The following is a 24,584-nucleotide window of genomic DNA, read 5'->3' as shown; positions in this document are numbered from 1 at the left end:
CTATACCGCTGGTCAATTTTATAAATAGATTTTTTATATATTCTTATATTTTGCAGATATTTTCAGATAAAAACACGAAAAATTGAAAATTTTCAATTTCTTACGCGAATTTGTCAGTCCGTTATTTTTCCGTTTTAAATGTTTTGTCACTGCCCCTGCCCCCTTTCTCTTTACGTGCGCGCGCTCGCTCGCGCGCAAATATAGCCATCGCCGTTGTAAAAACGTCTGCATTTTGCATGCCACGTTCTCTCTCTCTGTGTATACCGACCTCACTCTTCTTGATCCCCCCTCTCTCTCCACCTTTCTTTTTAGGTTTGCGAATTGCATAGCCATGAATGCGCAGAGTCTGTTAGCTTCATCGGCCATCAACATCGGCCTCGTCTTCATCGTCCTCGTCCTCTTCTCCATCTTCAAGAAGCAACCAGGCAATGCCGTCGTCTATCTCCCCCGCCTCATGTCGAGGGACAAAGAATTCGTTCCCCCCTCCCACCCCCTCTGCTTCCGCAGGCTCCTCCCTTCGTTTGCATGGATAAATCACGCGTTTCGCGTCACCGAAGACGAGTTGCTCAGTAACTTCGGCCTCGACGCCTTGGTAGTCATTAGGCTCTTCAAACTGGGGTAATTTTTTCTCGATTTTATTGTTTTTTTTTTCTGTCCTTGGTGATGGTTTTGGTGTTTGGGGCGAGAACTCTGTTGTCGTCTCCTCATCTCGCATTAGTTTCCTGAAATTGGGGGATGCGGAAATTTTACGCCTCATTGGCTGTCCATTTTGGGAGTAGTTCTTGTTTTTTAAGGACTGTAAAGTCGTCTACCCTTCTTCTTCGTTTTAATTTTATCTTTTTTGTTTATTAAGTTATTGTTCTTGCTTCTTTTTGTTTAGAGAATGTTATCGTATTGTTTTTTTGTTGGATTCTTGTTAACTGTTCCTCTTCTTTTGTTGTGAATGTGTTAAGTCTTGGGAACACCATACACATGAATTCTCTTTTGAATGTATCTTTTTATTTCTTCAATTGAAGAATCAGAAAAGATCATATTGTGAAGAGGATGCGATGAAGTGTGTTTTACTTCTTGCAGAGAAACTCGGAACTAAAAACATATGTGGTCTGAGATATCTCGCTCGAAGAAAATTTTCTGCTTTGTCACTAATTTTTCAGACAAATTACACTTCGTCTATAATAAGGTATACACTAGTGTTTTAAATCTCCTTATAGGGATTTTATCGCCAAGGGAATATCTCACGCTCAATTTAAAAAATTATTTTTTCTTAAAAGAATTTTGAGAAAATGTCAACATGTATAAAATAAAAAATACAAGGAAATTCACAAAAAAAAGAAAGAAAAAAGATCATAGAAGAAGTGTTAAATTATGATATTTTGAAAAATCTTTAAAGACGTAGATGACACTAGCTTTTGGGCATAATACTTAGATTGACCGTGAATTAGAAAATATGATAAATTTGGTCAATTGACTTTTTCACTGTCAAATTTTCCCTTTTATCTCTTGAAAAATTAGGCACCTTGGTCAAAACCACTTATGCAAGTTGTTGCCTGAAAAAATCAGGCACCATGTAAGTTGTTGCCTGAAAAAAATCAGGTGGCATGATTTAAACCAAGATGAATGTGACCAAAAGGGCAAAACTGTTAAAAAGGAAAAAGTAATTTGGCTATATTTGTCATATTTTATAGTTTGCTGCCAGTTATGGTATTGTGCGAAAAGTTAGTGCCATCAATGTCATTTTCTGTTTGAAATATTGCAATTTTGGTATTTTAACGGCTTTTGAAATTAGTGGAAAAATCACAATATTTTTTAAATATCACTGATATTTATAACTATTGTATACACGACTTCTCATGTACCCATAATTCAAAGTCTCATTCCCAAAGCATAGAATTGCAACTCCAGAATAAATCTTGAGAATTGCATGGATACGTGATGTGGACTGTAATGTTTGTGTCAGAAATATCTGGAATACTTCATGCATGAGATTTTCTAATATTTGCAATGAACGTGTTATCCAACTATTTCTATGTGGAGTTACATTGACCAGTTTTGCTTTTGATTGTCTTCTTTTTCAGCATAAAGTTTTTTGTGCCGTGTTCTATAATTGGGCTACTGGTTCTGGTACCTGTCAACTATACAAGTCAGCATCGATCGCCTAGCACCACCCTTTCCCATTCTATGGATTCATTTACCATATCAAATATTATAAGCGGATCTAATAGGTGAGGCTTTTCTGTACTCATAAATGTTTATGAGAAGAATAATGTTTTTCCTTTAATATCTTAAACAACTTTATTGTGTGCATTTTACTAACTTGTTACACTTCATAAATGGCTGCTTTAGGTCAGTGCGATTGGTTTCACATAGGTGCACTTGTGTGTGTGTATTTTCTTTTTTTGAATGAAATAAAAACTTTACCAAAAATATTATAACATGGTGAGCTATGTCACAATGATTCGTGGACTCGGGATTCAGATTCGAATTGAAAGTTCAAAATCTTTTTGAAAAATGGGACACAAGGACGTAATTTTTAATCAATAAAAAACTAAAATTTGAACATTTTTATCATTAAAAATAGTTTTTATTAAATTAAAATTAAAATATAATAAAATATTATTTAAAAATTAAAATAATGCCTACATGTCAGTTTTGTGTTGGTGTGTCCGCTAGTGTCACCAGGGACATGCAGCCAAAGGGGTTTGTCCCTGTGACAGATGGTGAATGCACCGACCAGGAGGCAAGCAATCACTTCATTAACATAATGAAAAAAGGATCACCAGAAACTACTTGGTCACTGAACATCTTAAACCTATAATCTTGACCATGTCATTTAGTTCTTATGCTTGCATGGCTAGCAAGTGGGCACATTACTTAGACTTGAACTTCCTTCCTCCTAGGTCCATGTTTTTTCCAACTCTTTAGCACCAGCTTGATAGGAGGTAGTGAGGGAGGTGCAGTAGAAGATATCTGTTCATTAGACTTGTAATGCCATGTAAGAATCTCTATTGAATAGTTTCCTTACTGCAGGGCTTTCCCTCTGTGGGATTCTGTGCATCTTGTTGTTTTGTCATTGTATTGAAATCTGCTTTTTTTCACTAATTTTGAATCCTATTCTTCATGTATTGAATGCTGTGTATCAAACTGTGGATAACTTGTTTCAGTGTTCTTATATGCGATAGCCGATAGCTGTCAACAAGTACTGAGATAAGTATAAAAAACCTGGCTATAGTTGGACATGCCGGCATTAAGCTATACCCTTAAGTGATTGATTCAGCCCTTCTCTAATACTACTTGTGAGTGGTTAGAATGTGTTTATCTTGAATTTACAGGTGATTCTTAAATGATTCCAGCAGTCAATAGAAAATACCTAGTTGCACATGCAATGATTACCTTTTCTCTGGTTATTTCCAGCATCCCTTGTATGTGCTCTAAAGAAGGAAGTAAAATTTCACCTTTTTTTTTCATGCCCAAAAAACCTTCTAATTTTTATGAGATGAATGTGTTTGAAATAAATTTTTGAATATCTGTTTTTTATGATTTTTTTCTTTTTTGTTTTTCAGTTACCTACATGTATCTCATTGGTACAATAAAAAAAATCTAGTTAAAAAATTCTGGTTAATATTTTTAGTGAATTATTTTTGTTTGCTGTTACCAGTGTTGTGAAAAGTGTTGAGGTGCAATGAGTCTCTCCACCAAAAACTGAGGTGAGGCGTAAAGCGTAAGGCTCAAAATTTGTTTTTGAAAACTTAAAAAAAAATTATAAAAAATTTTAAAAATACAAATAAATAAAGAAATGCTTTATTGATGAAGTAACAACCAATAAGAAATAAAAAATCTCAAATCAATACTAAAAAATATAAGATTAACATATAAAAGTAACTAAGCAACTGATTACATAACTGGAAAACTAATTATATAATTGAAAAATATAATGTCCTATAAAGCAACAACCAATAAGCTATGTCACATGGGTGCGGGTGCGGGTGCGGGTGCGACACGGGTGCGGCACAATTTTAAAATTTTTGGACACGGGGACTCGGCAAAAAAAAAAAAAATATATATATATATATATATAATTTTATTTTATTTTTAAAATGCCACAGCTGACAGCACAGTCTGTGTGTCTGTGCACAGTCACAGGCACAACACTGTGCACTGTGCACAGTCACAAACTGTGCACAGTCACGCAGCATAGTCACAGTCTGCACTGTGCCTTTTTTTATATATATTTTTTTAAATAAAAATTATAAAAAATTAGTTTTTTAGGGACATTTTTAGACTCGGTCAAAGTTGACCGAGTCCAAAATGTGGACGGACTCGGCCTGGACTCGTTGACCGAGTCCGACTCGGCGTTGACCGAGTCCGGGCCGAGTCCGAAGCCGCACCCGAGTCCGCACCCGTGTCGGGGCATGTCGACTCGGGTGCGGCACCTCCTTAGCCGAGTCCGTGTGACATAGCCAATAAGCAATAAAAAATCTTAAATAAGTACTAAAAATATGAGATTAACATATAAAAAACAAAATAAACTAATTAAAAGCTTACTAATTAAAAATAAAAGTAAAATAAACTAATTAATTCAAAGTAACTAAGAAACTGATTACATAACTGGAAAACTAATTATATAATTGAAAAATGTAATTTCCTATGCAACAACCAATAAGCGATAGAATGAGATTAACATATAAAAAGCAACATAAACTAATTAAAAACTTAGAATGAGCTTAACATATAAAAAGCAAAATAAACTAATTAAAAACTTGAGATTAACATATAAAAAGCAAAATAAACAAATAAACTAATTAAAAACTTACTAATTAAGGCAAGACATGCCTTTTGCTCTTCAAGGCGCGTTTTTTATAACACTGGCGCCTCAATGCGTGTTTTTGATAACACTGGTGAAGATACATGCATGTTTAATTCTCTAAAGTAATGTCTCAGCCTTCTTATTGACTTCTTTCTATTAAAATGACAGTAAAAGTTGAATTTATATTTCTCCCTATAGGATGATTTGAAATGGATAACTAGCTTCTTTTTATAATATGCTACCAACCTTCATATTTTCTCCATCATGGTAAAGATAATACTGCACCATGGGTGGAGCTATACCTTGTTTTTCACTAGATCTGGCAGCTGTCATGATTCTTACTGCCTATTGAAAAAGATGCCTTTCAAGAAAGCATAGTAACTGGTGTTAAGACTTCTTGAGTTAGGGCCTCCTGCATAATCAGCATACAACTATTCTGCAATTTAAATAATTCTCTGCAGTGTTGTTTCATATGTATGTTTAACATTAATTATGTTTAGCGTTGATATGTCAAATAATCCTTTTTAGTGCTGTTGTATGCAGTAACATATGGTCAATTGAGTAATTCTCTAGCAGAAGACATCTGCCAGATTATTTTTGAAACATACTAAGACATAATATTTTGGTTAGCTGTACTAATAGAAGTGCATACTTGAGATGATGCCCCTGGTAGAGGTACTTTGGAGAAGTATAATTGGAAATACAATGAGGAAGACCCACCTGGAATTTTAAGAAATCAAAAGGTTGGGAAAGGGCTTTACATACCACATCAATTCATAGAACATGTGTTTTGATGAATAAAGAATTGAAAAATGAAGAATGGGTAGCATTGATGGTGTCTCAGTTTGAAATGCTAAGAGCTCAAATCACTTTGAGCTGATAGAGAAAGATAACAAGCGGAAGGAAAATTGTTAAAAATTTGAGAATGACATTGTCTTCTGAATCTAGAGACCCTAACACTTGCAGACGAAAATGGAGAGAACTATTGAGTTGCAGGAATCACCTTCCATGAATAGATGAATGAGTTGAAGGAGCAGAATAAAAATCCTAAGCCATAATACCATGAAAGTTGGGCAAGAGATAAAAGAAAGAAAATATTACTTTTCCATACATCACATCATACCAAGTAACAAATGACATAAATGCCACTGAAATTATAAACTGGGATGATTGAGAGGCATGGATGTCTGGTGCAAATAAGGTTTGTAAAGACATGCTTAATGTGCGCTAGTAATCAATTTATGTCAGTCATTCTTGGTGTCATTCATTACTCTTTATTTCCTCGAGCTTTGGTTTCGTCATTTCTTCACTTCTACACTTTCTAGCTTATGCATACTCTACTGGGGAAACAATGTTGTGGATATGGTAGATTTGCTACTAAAGTTGTAGAACAACTTGGGATTTGTGTGCTCTCTTAGTTCATGCAAGTATAGCGCATAAGCAAATTTCCCTCTTTGTACCATAGGGAACTGGGTAAATACATCGATTGCATATCTTTGTTTCGGTTCCCATGGGTACATGCTCAGAACTCCCTATTCAACTCCAGTGATACAACTAACATTCTTTGTCATGGCCAGTGGAGCATATCAACACTACTATGTTTATCAGTGCGGATGGATCCATTTGGTTGCTATGATCCTATACGATCAGCAGTCTGCTGTCATCTTCACAAAATTTTTATGCATTTTAGTATGTGTGTGTGAAATTAAACTCAGGGGAGGTGGTTCTCAGTGGGGGTTGGATCTTGTTTTTGAGAATTCAGAAATACGAAAGCTCTAACATCCATTTGGGTGGAGAAATCAGGGAGGATTTGCCAATTCCAAATTTCCTGTTCCCCATGCAGTGTTCTTCACTTGGAGGAGATAATTGCCAATTCCTCTTCCAATTGCCTTCTCAAGTTCTTTGGTGAATCCATTTTGAGGATTTGTGGGTGGTAAAGCCTACCATCACTTCCATTCCAACATGCCTCCCACCTTCCACTCCCTTTTCATCTGCCTGTTCCTCCTCTGTTCCACCTGTCTTGTGGTCTACACGTTTCCCTGCAACCGTAATTCCTTTCTACTCAAAATTTTGTGGTAAATTTTGTTCACTGTTGTTTTTTAAATATGAAAAACCTAGAATGGTTTCTCTATACTAGAATAAATGCTTCCTACTGGTCCTACAAGAGGTTAACTAGTCTTACACAATTTCTGACACGGAGCTTAAGCTACCCAATACTGTGATGCCCTAGAACAAGATTAATCTGTTTCATGTTTTGAAGTTTGAACTGAAGTGGGAAAATAATTTTTCATTCAATCAGCCAGCAACTTGACCATGAAAATGTGTGCAAATAACGTTAGGTATTTCATGTACCATCATGGCCTTATAGCAGATTTTTTGTTATAGGGCATGAATTGGAGTTCCAAAAGATGGATGTCCCAGTAGGCTGGAGCTCTCTTGTGGACTTGATTTTCCAATATATTACTCAAATAAGGATCAGTTCTGACAGTAAGTCCAAAGTCCACTCTTCAGACAACCGTTACATTCCTCAACAGTGTATTCAACAACTTTTTATTAGTTGAGGTGCATCTCAGGATTCATCTGTGGTTTGTTTTCATTTCAGAAACTATAAGCTCTGATGCTTCAATAATGAGTTATTATTAGAATTATTTCTTGAGAGATTGATTAAGAGCATTTACTAGCCAATAACGACGACTGGATAATTGTGCCTTTGGCAAATTATCACATGCTCCCGTATTTTAAGATGGATCTGATCTGAGCTAGATCAACCCATATTGACCAAGTAAATTCATTTGCAATTGTGACGAGAAAGGAACAACTTACATATGATAGTCATATATGATCCTTTCCAACGTCAACAAAACAAGAAGGCAAGAGATATTAAGCAAAAAATGAGAAAACAATGTCTGTGAGGCTACACATTCAAAAGCATCAGATATAATGATCTACTCATGGTTGTAATTTTTCAAAATTGAAAAACAACCATGTTTAGCTGTAAAATTTTCCAATGCCTTTTCTAGTATGTTTCTTTCTGTCAGAATTCCAACATCTGTTAGTTCAATCAGCTGAATAATACATGTTTATAGAAAGTGAGATCCTTCTGATGATTTCAAGACTGATCGATTTGAAACTTTGGACTTCTGAAATTTTTACCATGTTTAGCTGTAAGATGCAGGACACTCCACTTATGCTTGGTTTCCAAAACTCACAATATTGATTTTGCATGGCAGGCTTTGGGTGCACTTTTCATTCTTATACATTGTATCCTTCTATGCACTGTACCTTTTGTACCAGGTAACATCTGAAACCTTTATCAGATGTCCATCAGCATATTGTTGATAGAGTATCTCATGCACGAGAAAATTGATAAGATATTCTGTTATCAAATATTCCTTTTTACACCCAATTTTTTATCAGATGCTGGATTGATCTTTAGATTCTATTGGGACTTATGTGTGCATAATTATGTGTACATTTATTTTTGGGTAGAAATTCAAAAAGGGAATGTACACTTCTTGTAGACTCCATGCAAGCATTTATCAGATGCTGGATTGATCTTTAGATTCTATTGGGACTTATGTGTACATTTATTTTTAGGTGAATTCACATAGGGAATGTGCACTTCTTGTAGACTCCATGCAAGCATTTATAAGATTTGCACCAGAAAACATGTAGAGAAGAAGAGAGAGAAAGAAGAGAAGGTTTTCAGCAAAGAATTCTCATCTCTCGTTAGGGTCGTGGGTTACTTTTAAATCAACAAGTATTTTACATTATAGAAATACCCCTAATTAATATACAAGAAACAATACAAATAAGAAGGGTAATATGGTTAAACTGATCACAGTACAACTTAATACATGAAAACACATCATATGTTGCTGACCTCAGACTAGGATGCCAAACAAATTTTGGATCTGGATCCAAATTTGGATCCAGACCCAATAGATCACATCTCAATACCTCCCTCAAGTTGTGCATGGTAAAATACTAAAAACCATAAACAACTTGTTCAAGTACCAAAACCTTTCCTTAATCCTTTTGTAAATAAATCTTCCACTTGATCCTGAGTCCCAATAAATTGAGTAGAAATCTCCCCACTTTCAATTTTGCTTCTAATAAAGTGCTGATCTATCTTTATATACTTCGTTCTACCATGCTGAAAAGGATTAAGAGATATCTTGATCGCACTTTGATTATCACAAAACAAGATAGAACTCAATATATGTTGATATAAATCAGATAATAAATATCTAGTCTAAATGATTTCAGATGATGTTGTCTTCATTGATTTGTATTCAACTTTAGTACTTGACCGAGCCACTGCCTTTTGTTTTTTACTGCTCCATGAAACCAGGTTCTTCCCAATAAAAACACAATATCTGAGACAAACCTTTTATCTGAATTTCCTACCCAATCAACATCTGAAAAGGCCATAACTGTTAAAACACCTTTATCACTATCATTTCTCCGATAACAAAACTCATCACCAAGAGTTCCTTTCAGATATCTAAGGATTCTTTTGACAACCTTAACATGATTCACACGAGAGAAATGCATAAACTGAGAAACTTGATTGACTGCATAAACAATATCAGGACAAGTAAAAGTGAGATATTGGAGCATACCGATTGAGTAAATCAATATTATACTTATGATGTGTCAACACTAATGAGTCTTTTCTTCAATAAACTTCAACGCCCAAAAAATATTTGAGATCTCTCAAGTCTTACATTTTGAATCTACTATTTAGCACATTCTTGACAACATCAATATGTTCTTTGAAATTTTCTGCAACCATGATATTATTGACATAAATGAGTAATACTATAATCCATTTGTCACCTTTGTAGATGGATAAAAAATGTTCCGAATGCACCATGCTGTTGAATTTTAAGAGAAAAGCTCTCAAACCATGATCGAGGAGCCTGTTTTAGCCCATATATAGCTTTGTTCAATCTATAGACATAGCTAGCTGAATCTTTCTCGTTATACCCTTGTAGCTGCTCTATATACACCTCCTTGAGGTGTCTCTGCAAAAACACTTTTTTAACATCCAGTTGGCTTAAATGTAATGTCGCGTATTTTTTATACTTAGTCATTTTATGATTTTGTCAAAAATTTGGCTAAGTCTGGGAGAAAAACCGTTTGGAACTCAATTTTAGACCAATATTTTTGAGTTTGGGCTTGGCTCAGGTCTCATCGACAAGGTCGAGACGAACCAATCGAAGCGTGATAAAGAGTTTCATTTTCGACCTTTAAATTCAAGCGAGATTCGAGTTAATTTCGGGTTATTTTTGGGCAAAATTTGGAATTTGATATTCGTGTAATATGTCGTTGGATGCATCTAAGAATTCTGAGCGCAACGATATTTACTTTTCTGAATTCGAGTTCTGGTTGGCTCGAAAATCATATTTTTTTTCAAAAAAGAGCAGTTTGTCAAACTGAATCCGAAGTTGGATCGGATTGGATCCAATGCATATGATCCGAATTAATATGGATTTGGATCTTATTCAAGATCCGTTTTAATCTAGATTTAATCCAGATCATGATCCAATTTCGTTTTGGATTCGAATCCGGACCCAAATCCATGTCCAATAAAAATTTAGCTTTAAATTCAGTTTAAAGCTTTAAATTAAAGATAGTTGGAGTTAGGAAGACTCCTAAAGTAATTAAACTAACTTTGAAATTTCAAAAATATTTAATTAATTATTAAACAATTAATAAATTAATTAAAATTTATTAATTTATTAATTTTATTTTAGGGTTGATTAGGACTTCTTAAAAGAGTCCTTATTCTTACCTAAGAGTGATTAAGAAACACTTTTAAAAATATCAAATTTGGAAAAGTCAACATAGAGGAGTTTTTAAAAATTTGGAAACAAGGGAAGAGAGTCACAAAAGGTGAAGGCTCTCTCTCCAGCCCATTTTAGAAGGGGCTGGAGAGAGGGTGTAAAACCCAAGAGATTTAATTTTTTTTGGACCCGAGTCGGGTCCGGACCCGACCCGAGCCCGTTAGTGTTAAAACACGCATGGGGGGCGAGTTTTTTTTTAAAAAACCCTCTTCGTGCCCCCCCGTAGCTGCGCCTTCCCTTGTCCCCATTGCAAAATGGGAAACCCTTTGGGGTTTCCCTGTTGGACGCCCCCCGTTCCCTTTAAGTAGCACTGAGGGGAGGGAGGGTCCTCACGACCTGCACCTCCCTCCCGATCCCCCTCTCATCTGGCGTACCTCGACGATGCCCTCCCTGTTGTGCCTCCGAGCAATGACGTCGGCCCTCGCAGGTAATCCGCTATCTCTCTCTCTCTCTACCTCTGTCTTCTCCCTCTGTGTTATCGGAGGGCCGACAACCCCCTGCCTCGCCCTTCCCTCTTCCCAGTAGGGAGCCGACAACCACCTGCCATGCCTTCCCCCCACTCTTTGTGTTGTTAGAGGGTCGGCAGGAGGCCGGTAGCCTCGTGCAATGCCCTCCCGCTCTCGCTGTGTTCGTCGGAGGGTCGATCGCCCCTGTCACGCCCTCCTGCTCCCACTACGTTTGCCAAAGGGCCGACAGGAGGCCGATGACAGCCTGTAGTGCCCTCTCTCTCTCTTTGTGATTGTTGGAGGACCAACGGGAGGCCGACAGTCCCTTTTTGCGTCCTCCCTCCCTCTTTGTTTCGACAAGGGCTTGGCCCCTGCCTTGCCTTTCTTTAGAAATTTCGGTAGGCAACCCCTGCCTCTCTGAGTTTGCGGGCTGGGGCGAGGCCCCTGAGACCCTCCGGTAGATAGGGGTTTCGCCCCCTGCCACCATATCTTTCCTCCAGACAGGGGTGAAGCCCCTGCCTCCTTGTGATCTAGCGGGCAAGGGCGAAGCCCCCTGCCGCTGTCTCTTCTTTTCGCCAAGCAGGGGCTTTGCCCCTGCCGATGTCTTCGGTTTGGCAGGGAGCCCATGCCACTTTTCCTTTTCAGGCAGGTCATCATCCTGCCACCTTAGCCTGTCCTTATCAGTTGGCAGGGGTTCGCCCCCTTCCTCTTACGTACTGGTCAACCAGGGAAAGGTACGCCACCCTCCCATCGATCCCGTTTTGCCGGGAGGGTGATATGGCAGCCTCGTTCGGTCAGGCCGTCGATCGACAAATGGGGAGGTACCTCTGCTTCCTGCCTCTTCTTTCATCGCTTTTATGCTAACTTTGTGTATCTTGGCAGTCTACGCAACAGAGCCCGCTCGTGTCTCGCGACCTGAACCCTACATCTCTTACACTCGTAGGCACACGCAACGTCATAACCTCCCGAGGTAGGAAAAAGTCGCACGAGGACTTTGAATGAATTAAATAAAGATTTAGGAAATTGAGATAATGATAGATGGTACTTATATGACTTGTGATTTACTATTCCTTGGTTGTCCTTGTGAAAATCTCTATAAAAAGAGATTTTGTGTATAAACACAATGTCAGAACCACGAAGTGTGCACAAAGGCACAAAGGAGAACTTTCACAAGTGCACAAAGGCATGGATACACATGCACAAAGGCATAAAAAATATCAACTTTAATAACTTGAGTCCCAAAAGGGGCTTTACAAAACGAATTGTTAGTGCATATACACTCACAAAAAAGTTTATTGTTTACAAGGGCCACTAAGGCCTATTTATAATACAAAGAGCAGCCATAAGGTGCAACTCTATATGACTGTTGGAGCTACACCCAACGGTCACATTTGTGACTGTTGGGGCAGCTCCAACAGCTATATGGAGTTGTCCCTTTCACAACAGTAAAAAAGAAAAAGGTGTAAAAGGCAAAAGTAAATAAAAAAGAAAAAGTAAAAATGTTAGCCCATTAAGGTGGCTGACGCTTATTGAGTAAAAGGACTGAAATACCCCTAATGGGTATTTCAGTTTACAGTGAAGTATATATACATGAGAAATACCCCATGTGACATCTCATTATATATAAAAGAGACATAATATTTTAACACCCCCTCAAACTTAGGGTGACATAACCGAAAGTTTGCCAAGAAGGAAGTTAAATCTTGGAGAACACAATGTCTTGGTGAAGAAGTCTGTCAGTTGATATTCTGATGTAACATAAGGAATGTCAATGGTTCTTCTTAAATATTCTTCACGAACATAGTGGCAGTCCATCTCGATATGCTTCGTGCGCTCATGAAATGTGTGATTTTTGGCAATGTAGATTGCACTTTTATTATCGCAACATAATTTTGTGGGCCCTTGAACTTGAATATTCATATCTTCCAACAAGCTGTGAATCCAAACAATCTCCATGGTAGTAGATGCCATGGCTCTATACTCAGCTTCGATGGATGAAAGAGATACTTTTTGCTGCTTTTTGCATCTCCAAGAGATTAATGATTCACCTAAAAAAATACAGAAACCAGTGGTGGAGTGACGGTTATTTGGGTCACCTCCCCAATCAGAGTCAGTATAAACAATTAAACTTAATTCAGACGTAGAAGATAGAAATACTCCCTTCTTTACTGTACACTTTATGTATCTGATGATGCGAAGGATGACGCTCATATGGACTGTAGTAGGTGCATGTTGAAATTGACTAGCAACATGTACTGCATGAGAAATATCAGACCTGGTAATGCTGAGATACGTTAGGGATCCAACCAGTTGTCGGTAAGGTGTGAGATCTTTTAGGGGAATCCCATCATCAATCTTATCTTTGAACCTACTATTTCAGGAGTTTCGTAGACCTTGTCATCTGTGATTCCTGATCTGTCAAAAATCTCACAAGCAAGTTTAGTTTGAGACAAAAAATAGCCTCGGTGAGAATAGGCAACCTCAATTCCCAAAAAGTATGTCAGAAATCCTAAGTCTGACATTTTAAATCTTGAAGTCAAAATAGATTTAATGCTCTTGATTCCTTTGATATCATCATCTGTTATTAACATATCATCAACATATAACAATAATATAACAATCCCTACATCAGATTTCTTAACAAACAATGCAGTGTCAGTATAGCATGAAGTGAAACTATTTTCAGTCATTACATTGTTAAACCTATCGTGGCAAGCCTTGGGAGCTTGTTTTAAGCCATAAAGAGTTTTACAAAGACGAAAAACTTTATTTTTAGGAATTTTCATACCAGGCGGAGCATCCATGTAGACTTCTTCATTAAGATCACCATTTAGAAATGCATTTTTGACATCCATTTGGTAAATATTTCATTTTTTAATGAAAACAATGGTGATGAGGCATCTAACAGTAATCGTGCGAGCTACTGGAGCAAATGTCTCTTTATAGTCAATCCCGTATTCTTGACTATACCCTTTAGCTACAAGACGAGCTTTATACCTCTCAAGAGATCCATCACTCTTGGTTTTGACTTTGAACACCCATCAACATCCTATAGTTTTCTTTCCACTGGGAAGCGTTTGAAATTCCCAAGTGTTGGTTTTTTTAAGCGCTTTAAGTTCACTTTCCATGGCTTCTCTCCATTCAATACATCGTTTGACATCTTCAAAAATTTTCGGTTCAAAATATGAGTGAATGACACTTAAGCAAGCCCGATATTTAGGAGAGAAAGAGTCAAAACACACGAATCTAGAGGGAGTTCGTCTAGTTCTCTCGGTTCTTCTAGGGTTTGAATCATGTGAGGGGATATATTCACTAGGTTCACTATACTGCTCAATAGCACTTCTAAAAGTGCGCCAATCTCTATGAGTATAGATGATAGGGTCTCTAGTTATATTTTCTTCTTGAGAGGTAGTAGGGTTAGAGTTATTGTTGATTTCAACTACTTCATTGTCACTGCTATATGTTGATTCATCATCACTAGAGATATCAGCATCTTTAGATAAAAGATCAAAGAGAAATGAATAGTCGGCTTTTTTAAATGAGATTCATTATTTTCAAAACCACTATCATTTTCCAAAAAAGTTACATTCCTTGAGACATATAACTTATCATTTTTAGTATCATAACATCGAAACCCTTTTTGGGTTTCGGAGTAGCCAAGAAAGGCACAAGGAATGGCTTTAGGTGAGAGTTTATCACTCTTATCTGTAAGGAAAAAGCACTTACAACCAAAAACTCTCAATCTATTATAATCGGGTTCTTTTTCATATAGAGTTTTAAAAGGAGAAATTTTATCTAAATTTTTGGATAGGAGACGATTAATAAGATAAACTGAAGCAAGAGTCGCTTCGGCCCAAATTTTTTTGGGAATACTTTGGGAAATAAGAAGGATTCTAGTGGTTTCAATGATATGCCTATGCTTCATTTCGGCTAACCCATTTTGTTGTGGGGTCTTAGGACACGATCTTTGATGGACAATACCATAGTCTTCAAGATATTTCTTAAATTCATTGAAAAGATATTCGCCTCAGGAATCGGTCATAAATATCTTTAAATTACTATTAAATTGATTTTTAATTATCATATGATATGATTTAAAACATGAAAACACTTCATGCTTATGTTTAAGAAAATATATCCAACAATATCGAGAAAAATCATCCACAAAAATCACATAATAGGCAAAGCCTCCCTTAGATATGACGGGTGCCGGTCCCCAAACATCCGAATGAACAATTTCAAAATGTTTTGTGGTAAACATAAATATTTGTTCAAAAGGCATACTTCTCATTTTTCCATGAATATAATCATTACAAGAGAAAGTACTTTTACAAAGGTTTTTAATAAAATGCAAATAGGATAACTTGGTGATGTTGGGATGACCAAGTCTTTTGTGCCAAACATTTATTCTTTATGTTGAACCACATTACAAAAATGGGTTTTAGGGATTTGAAGAGAATCCACATAGTTCAAGTCTTCCCTTCCTAGAGCCTTTCCCAATCAACTTCCCGGACCGGTGATCCTGTATTAAACATTTATTAGATGAAAATTGAATGTCACATCCAAGGTCCGAGAGTTGAGAGATGGAAAGTAAGTTCAAATTTAATTTAGGTATAAATCTAATTTTGGCAATAAAGAAATTTTGAGTTTCAAAGTTTCCAATCCCCTTAATTTCAAGAGAAGTGCCATCTGCGGTTGAAACAAAAGATGGTGACAAACTTTTGGAATATTCGGAAAGAAAAGAAAAGAAAAGTTTGGAGACATATGAAATGAAGCACCCGAGTCTAAAAGCCAAAAAATTTTACCTGGAGGGGAAGGGGTAGATACGGCAGCACCGGAAATGGCTCCCTTAAGAAGAGGTTGAAGAGCTTCCATAATTTGATTCAAAGAGAGAGCTCCATTTGTGAAAGTAGATGCTCATTCTTTTTGAGGTTGGGATGTGGTAGTCATAGCCAATAATTTATTCCATTTGGGACAAACCGGTTTGATGTGTCCCGGTTCGTTGCAAAAGTGACACACAATTTTGCTATAGTCCCTTCTACCGCATTGTCCTCCATTGGATCCTTGATTTTGATTTTTAAAATGTGGAGGCTTATATGTCTTCAAATTGTTTTCGGGCCTAAAAACCGCATTCACCCCATCACATTCTTCCTGATTTGTGGGCATTGCTATAACACTTGGACTTTGCTTGCTAATGCCCATCCGAGTTTCCTCTCTACTTAATTTTGTAATGCCGTCTTCTAGAAAAGGAGAGGTGAAGGAGGATAGAAGAGTAGATCTAATTTGCTCGAACTCGGGCCTTAGCCTATTCAAAAAATTTAAAAATCGATCTTCTTTTAATTGCTTATGACGAAGCTCTATAGCCTCTCCACTCCACTTTGGTTTGAGCATAGCAAGCTTATCCCAAACGGAAGAGAGTTCGGCAAAATACTCCCTTATAGTCATTTCTCCTTGGAGAAGAGTTAACGCCCTCTTTTGGAGATAATACTTATGGGATAAGTCCCTAGAGGTATACATCTTTTCAAGATACTCCCATGCTTGAGATGCCTTTTTGAACTTTATAATATTGGCATTGATTCTCGTCTCAACGGAGGAGAAGATCCATGACAAGATTTTGAAATTCTTCATTTCCCACTCATGTTTTTTGCTATATTCTTCAAGAGCCTTGGTTCGATCATCTCCCTCAAGAATTTTTATTTTCCCTCTTTCGACCTAAGTGATTTTAGGCTCCGGTTCCGGAATCGAACCTTGAATGTAACCTCAAAGGCCATTTTCTTTGATGTGGGCTTCCATATTGCCAACCCAAACATGATAGTTCGAACCACTAAGTTTAAAACCAAGGGAGAAGTGAGTCTTTTTTGCCCATTAGAGAGGATAGAAGATGAGGAAAACCACGTACCTCAAAAGTTTTTTACGTCTTTCTTGACAAGAGAAGCTTTTAAAATATTGTTCGAGAAGGATGACTCACTTCAATCTTCAAAATCTTGAAGGCACGATTTACGAGACACTAAAAAATGAGGATACGTACGATCCTCCTTCTTCAACCTTGCTCTGATACCATGTGAAAATCTCTATAAAAAGAGATTTTGTGTATAAACACAATGTCGTAACCACGAAGTATGCACAAAGGCACAAAGGAAAACTCTCACAAGTGCACAAAGGCATGAATACACATGCACAAGGGCATAAAAAATATCAACTTTAATAACTTGAGTCCCAAAAGGGGCTTTACAAAAAGAATTGTTAGTGCATATACACTCACAAAAAAGTATATTGTTTACAAGGGCCACTAAGGCCTATTTATAATACAAAGAGCAGCCACAGGGTGCAGCTCTATATGACTGTTGGAGCTGCACCCAACGATCACATTTGTGACTGTTGGGGCAGCTCCAATAGCTATATGGAGCTGTCCCTTTCACAACAGTAAAAAAGAAAAAGGTGTAAAAGGCAAAAGTAAATAAAAAAAAGTAAAAATGTTAGTCCATTAGGGTGGCTGACGCCTATTGAGTAAAAGGACTGAAATACCCCTGATGGGTATTTCAGTTTACAGTGGAGCATATATACATGAGAAATACCCCATGTGACATCTCATTATATATAAAAGAAACATAATATTTTAACAGTCCTTATATCCCTGCAATTATATGTTTCCTGTAATTTGCTAGTATTAGTTCTAGCTTGTGTTTCATCTGTGCGTTGCTAGATGCAACTAATTGTAACCCGAACCAGTTACTCGGAAGGAATGATTGGATCCACGGTGATCCCAAAACTTGTTTGAGATTTCTTGTTTCGTAGTGATTGAGCATGCCAAGTTATATTACTAATTTTATGTCATACAAAACACTATCTAGGGTTATCTTTTGAGAAACCCATGACCTACTATCGTAGCCGGACCCTTTAGATGGGTACGGTATGTACACTATAATGAGTAGTATGAGAGGTCGATGAACACCTTGTACTGTGCAATGAGCACTCTATTGAAACAAATAAAGATAATGATGTTCACCTCCACAGGTCAAATGCTCAAAGAGCTATGCATGTCAAGATGAAACCAAATGAATTGCAACATATTGAATGTTTACCCTCTCATCGTAGTCATACCTTTAGACAGTTACGACCGTACTATTGGACAGGTACGTTTGGACAGGTCAGTTTAGATGTTCTTTGCATATGTTGCTCAGATTTAATTTCTCGCAATTACAAATGCTACTACTACTTTCAATGAAATAAACTGCTTATCTTGTGATTCCCTGCTTTATTTATTCTACATTGTCTATTTGTCCACCTACCGGTTTGTTATGTAACTGACCCATTTTATGAGCAAGTGACAAATAGGACTTTACAGACGGCCGATTGCGCGATGCAACATAGATCGAAATCACCCTCTTTCTGCTGGCATGCTGACTATTCTTTGTGGATAAGGTTGGTTTGTAAGCTAACATGCCTAGAATTGTCAACTTGTTTTCCTTTCTAAGAAGAAATTGCTTCCGCTGAAGTCTTTAAAACCAAACCCTAAAATTTGAAAGGTTTTCTCTGCATGTATTTAAAGTTTACAAGTTAAAATTTTGGGGCGTTACAGAGGGGGGCGTCACCCCCTATGCCTATAAATAGGCCTCAAGGCCTAGAAAAAAAAACGTCGTGTAGAGAGAAAGGAGAAAGAGGGAGAGAGAAAGGAGGAAGGAGAGGAAAAGAGAAGAAGAGGAAGAAGAAGGTGGTTCCTTCTTCGATCGTTCAGTGTTTTTCACTATCATCCTTATTCTTTTTTCGATCCACGCAAAGGTACGGGTCTCCTCTCTTGAATCGAATGAGGTATTGAATATGGATGGGTTTTCCATGCATGATTTTGATGGAAATCCATGAAAAAATAAATAAATCTAGAGATTTATTCTAACCTGGGTTTTGTACTCTTTTCCAAAATTTATTTTGGAGTTAATACTTTTATTCGTGTTAGTATTTGTGAATCCCTAAATCGGGACAGATTTGCCATGTTGGAGACATGTGCAAATCTGACCCAGATTTAATGCATACAAGATCTTGGAATTTGGATGCAATGATGTATATATGCATAAACATTTTTGTTAATGAATTTGGTGTCACGTGCTTGCATAATTGAGAAAAATCTGCATGAGTATCGTTAATGCCTTATGGATCTATACAAATCTGAGCATGTGTATGGTATTGAGTGAGATTATGCATATGAATGCATACCGAAAACATGATTCTGTCCATGCATACATAGCTGATTGTAGTATGCACATTCATGCACACGTGGGATGTGAAACCTTGTATGCAGGCACTCTTAAATGAAAGTTCACAAGGTATGACAATATACATACAATGATGTATCTGAATAGGCACATACAAATCTTTTTTTTTCTGTTGATCTGGCACACGTGAATGCTTAACCTGTTTTTCAGCATAATTAGATTTTTTGTTTTAACTGTCAATCTAACCCTGTTGTGCTTGATTGGGAAAGATCGGTCTCCGCTTAGCCCAACAAGTCGGCTGGGCAAAAAGGGGCTGGTCTAGCAGCACATGGTAGGTGTAACAATCCCAACTCATACCCCTTAAAAATGTGGATTTTTTTTTCACCCAACCGACCCAGTTTCGGCTGGGGTTCCGAAAACAGGCCCAGCTGACTAAGGTCAGCTGGGTCGGTCTGGTCAGACCTATGCTTGACATGCAGGCTTAGCCAAGTCAGCCCAGCCGACCTTGTCGGTTGGGTCTTACAGCACATGCACAGGCCCAGCTCGGGCCTGTGCATACTGTCAAGGCTGGACAACCACACACACACACAAAAAAAAGATCATTATAAAATTTATTATTTTTTTTGAAAGGGTTACACCCAGCCGACCCTTGTCGGCTGGGGTCTCAAACAAGCCCAGCTGACCAGGATCGGCTGGGTCTGGTCTGGGCAGACTCTGGCCGGGCCTGGCAGTGGACTGCCAGGCCTATCCCAGTCCGGCCCAAGGGCTGGTCTGGGTTCGGCCAGTCCCTGCCGGCCCAGGCTAGTCGAGCCAGCCAGTCGAGCATATCGACTGGGCCTGACAGCCCGTGCCCAGGCCCAGCCCAGGCATGTGTGCGTGCTGTCAAGGCTGGACAAACCATCAATCATAAAAAAAAAATTAAATCAGCCCAGCCCACTGGCATAAACATGATTTTTTTTCTTCTTTTTCTAATAAAAAAGAAACTACACATGTATTAGACAAGACTCCATTACATATGCATTTTTCTGAAAAGGAAACATACATACAACGTGATTTCACATATGGTTTCATGCAGTTATTCAGTCCATGGCCTGATTCACCCATAGGAATCGATTCCCACAAAGACTCGGCATTAAACAGATGCATATTTAAAATGTATTCTTCAATCATTGTAATTATATATATATATTTTATATATATAAAGGATGGTACATATACATATATGGTATATATGTATATGTATCTTCCTAATTATATATATAAAATCTATATTTCTCTATTCTTAGTTGTAGGGGTAGTTTAGTCATTTCACTTATTTTTACGCATATTCCATTTGGAATATGATTGTAAGTTGATAATTTGCTCATTTACTGCTTCATATATTCTCTTGTTACTTGCATGTTCCAAATCTTGTTCTACAATTCGTATATCTTAGAATGTAAAACATAATGCTATAAATTAGGCAATACACCTCCCATTCTTGCGTACTTATATTCGTTGGAAACGCGTGTCTTTCACGCATCTTTCCTGTGTTTACCATTTTTGTCGAAACAAAAGTTTGCTACCCCGAATCGACCTTTTACTGAGTCCTGTTTGGACTCATTAGTCATCATCGTCAACTTCCGCGCGTGGAGATCCAATTGGATCATGGGTCCTGGATCGACTTCATTGCCGACCCTGCCATCAAAACGTAGATTTAGAAGAAGCACATATTTGAATTCAAAAAAGACGCAAATTGAAATTTAGATATGGATTTAGAAAAGAAAACGCAAATTGAAAAGAAACACAGATTTGGATTCAGAGAAGATGCAGATTGAAACTCACAGATTTCTCAGCTTGAAACTTAAGATCATCTCTTTGGACATTCCTTTTGAAAAAACAATCCCAGGCTTAACTTTAACACTGCTCTGATACCATGTTAAAAGAGGAACTCCAGATTTACCTGCGCAAGGACAAAGAAGAATAACAAAGAAAAGGGGTTGGAGAAGGTCACGGTTGAATTGTTTCATACGTGACTGTTCTATTCAGTAATACATATTAGGGAGTGATTACAATAATTAGGGTACAAAAATACCCTTTAATAAACAACTAAAATTACAACATAATATGATATTGCGTATGGATACAGGTTTGCATATGGATATGGTTCTGAATTGGATCCGGATCCATGAACGACTTCTTTTCGGGGGGGGGGGGGGAGAGATTGGACCCAGATTCGGTCGGATCCCTATTTTTATCCATTTTTAGGGCAAAAAACAAAAAAATGTTCTTTTTATATATATTTTTAATATATATATATATATATATATATATATAGCATGAGTGTTTTTATATTGTTATATATTCACATATATGGCTTGAAACTCCATGGACCCTACTCAACCCTAAGGGGCCTCCCCCTTTTTTTTCCAAAAAGGGGGCACTCACATGGGAACTCAAACTCAGGGTAGGGCGGACCTTGTTACACAAACCGCGAGCAAGAAACAACCAAAAGAAACAATAAACAAGAGAGAAAAGAAAGAAAGGAAAGAAAAGAATTTATACAAGGCAAGGGCGACAACCCTAAACCTAAACAAGTCGCGTCGGGAGGAGCTTCCGGACCCCCCTTTCTGCAAGAGCAAAAACTCTGAATCAGGCTCCACAACTCATCAGACCTCCCTATCAATGAGCCCAAACCTTGACCACAAAACTCAAATACTCTTTGAACTAGCAGGAAACCATGAAAAACACGACTAGTTCCAGAAAAAAAGGTAACACCCACCAAGATAATCCTCCTCAATGGTGGTTGTATATTGATAGTGTCATCACTTTACCATTAGAATAAGCACAGCAAATGGAAACCATTACCAACCTCTTTTATGAGTGAACATAAACAAGTTCAACAAAATTAAGTTAACAATTCAAAGGATTGTGAGATTCTTCACTAGAACCTGTTTTGCAAGGAAGAGAAAAGAAGAGGAGAATAGAGGCTGCGGTTGTCACGATTTCAATAATGAAATCGTGACCTAGAACTTGTATTTAAAGTTTTAACATACAATATGGATCCGGGTCTGTTATAATATCTAGACCCGGTACATGGTACATTTGGTAACACGTGATATACAAAATACTACTTTTTCACCTCCCCTCAAGTTGACCATGGTTTTGAACCAAGGTTGCCAAACTAGGAAGCGGAAGCAGGAAACGATACGGTAAGTGGAAGCGAGAAGCGAGGCATTTTAAAATTTATACGAAGCGGGAAGCGAAGTTTCAATTTAAAAGCAAAATATGAATAAAAAAATGAAGCAATATGGAATCAAACAAGAAACAAATAAAAACTAAAATAAAATTGATCATTCTTATATTTTATGATTTTTCTGTAAAAGAGTTAAATTTTTTGTTAAAATTTAACAACGATGGTTACCAATTTAAAGAAAGTACATGGAAAGTGAGTGAAAGCGTGAGAGAAAATACATGAAAAAGATGAAAGGAAACGTGAGAAAAGTATATAGTATGCATAGACCATGTATATGAGAAGCAAAGAAGAAGAGTGGGGGAATCGAGCTTCCCATGAAGTTTCGAAAGTGAGGAGTATCGCGCTTCCGAAGCGAGTTTTCGGGAAGCGAGCTTCCCACCTACCTAAGAAGCTTCCAGTAGCTTTTTTTTGAACCATGAACAACTTGCCTTTTAAGCATCCAAAAACGATCTTTTGTTAAGCCCTTTGTAAATATGTCTGCTACTTGTCTTTCAGTATTAACAAATTCAGGCTCGATCTCTTTTTCTTCAACTTTTTGTCTTACAAAATGCTGGTCGATCTCAATATGCTTGACGCGATTGTGATGTACTGGATTGAATGACATGTTGAAAGCACTTTGATTGTCACACAGCAAGGTAGACTGAGAGATCGTTTCTCCCACTTCAATCAGTAAATGCCTGACCCATGTGACTTCGGCAGCAGCGGCAACCATGGATCTATACTCGGCCTTAGTGCTTTATCTAGTGATGGCCTTTTGTTTTCTACTACTCCAAGAGACTAAGTTTTTTTCAATGAAGACACAGTATCCTGATGTAGACCTTCGTTCATCTGGATCCCCTGCCCAGTCCGCATCACAATATACAATAATCTCACACATATCCTTGCCAGACGATTTTGGAGAATATATCAACCCATCCCTAATTGTTCCTTTCAGATATCTGAGTATCCTCTTAACCGCCTCCATATGTCCAGTACGTGGTGCATGCATAAACTGAGACACTTGATTGACTGAATAAACAATATAAGGTCGAGTGAATGTAAGATACTATAACATCCCTATTAAACTGCGATACCTGGTGGGATCCTCACACAAGTCTCCATCATGAGTGCTTAGTTTTTGGTGGAGCACACTTGGAGTTCCTAGAGGTTTGCAGTCTTTCATACCTGCCTTGCCGAGAACGTCTATCGTATACTTATACTGAGTGTAAGTCAAGCCATCAGCCTGACTATCGACTTCTACCCCAAGAAAATAACGTAAGGCACCAAGATCTTTCATTTTGAACCTCTGACCTAATAGATTTTTCACTTCTTTGATGTGGTCTCCAGAGTTTCTTGTGATAACGATATCATCCACATAGATTAGTAATAGGGTGATCACATTCTGCCTTTTAAAAATGAATAATGAGTGATCCAGTAGAGAGCTTGAAAATCCATGCTTTTGAATCTCAAGTGAGAAGCTGTCAAACCAAGAACAAGATGCTTGTTTTAGGCCATAGATAGCTCTTTTTAGCGTGCATGCATGTGTTTTACACTCTTGCTCATGATATCCAGGTGGTTGTTCCATGTAAACTTCCTCCTTTAAATCCCCAAGCAAGAATGCATTTTTTACATCAAGTTGACTCAACTTTCATCCATGTTCAACAACTAAGGAAAGAATAATTCGAATCGTTCCCATTCCCAACATTGGGCTAAAGGTCTCATCATAGTCTTGCCCTACTTCTTGGGTGAACACTTTTGCCACCAGTCTTGCCTTGTATCGTTCAATGGTCTCATCTGGTTTATACTTTATTTTGTAGACCCATTTGCATCCGACAACATTTCTGTCAGGTGGTCTGGGAACAATTTCCCAAGTTCCACATTCATGCAAAGCTTGCATTTTATCATTCATGGCTTCTACCCATTTGGTAGAAGTGGCTGCCTAATAGTACATAATAGGTTCATCTTCCTTATTGAGGACAGTTAAAAAGAGCTGAAAATCTAAGGAGAAGTTATTATAGCTAACCCATCGATCAATAGGATGTCGCATGCGATTGGATCTTC

The 24,584-nt window shown here is 37.6% G+C and overlaps 1 protein-coding gene across 1 annotated transcript in view; it reads left to right on the top strand.

The window, feature by feature from the left end:
• Positions 1-331: 331 nt before the first annotated feature.
• Positions 332-24,584, top strand: part of LOC149814379 (Early-responsive to dehydration stress protein (ERD4)) — a 61,557-nt gene continuing 37,304 nt past the window's right edge. The window contains exons 1-3 of the mRNA XM_089990351.1: positions 332-618; positions 2,076-2,222; positions 8,035-8,098. Of these exons, the coding sequence (XP_089846477.1) occupies positions 332-618; positions 2,076-2,222; positions 8,035-8,098 (498 nt within the window). The remainder of the gene's footprint in view (positions 619-2,075; positions 2,223-8,034; positions 8,099-24,584) is intronic.

The sequence above is a fragment of the Nuphar pumila genome, chromosome 15 (assembly GCF_984573655.1).
Source record: "Nuphar pumila chromosome 15, dmNupPumi1.hap1.1, whole genome shotgun sequence".
Taxonomy (NCBI): domain Eukaryota; kingdom Viridiplantae; phylum Streptophyta; class Magnoliopsida; order Nymphaeales; family Nymphaeaceae; genus Nuphar; species Nuphar pumila.
The sequence above is the reverse complement of the archived record's forward strand: the minus strand, read 5'-3'. Positions and strand labels throughout refer to the sequence as shown.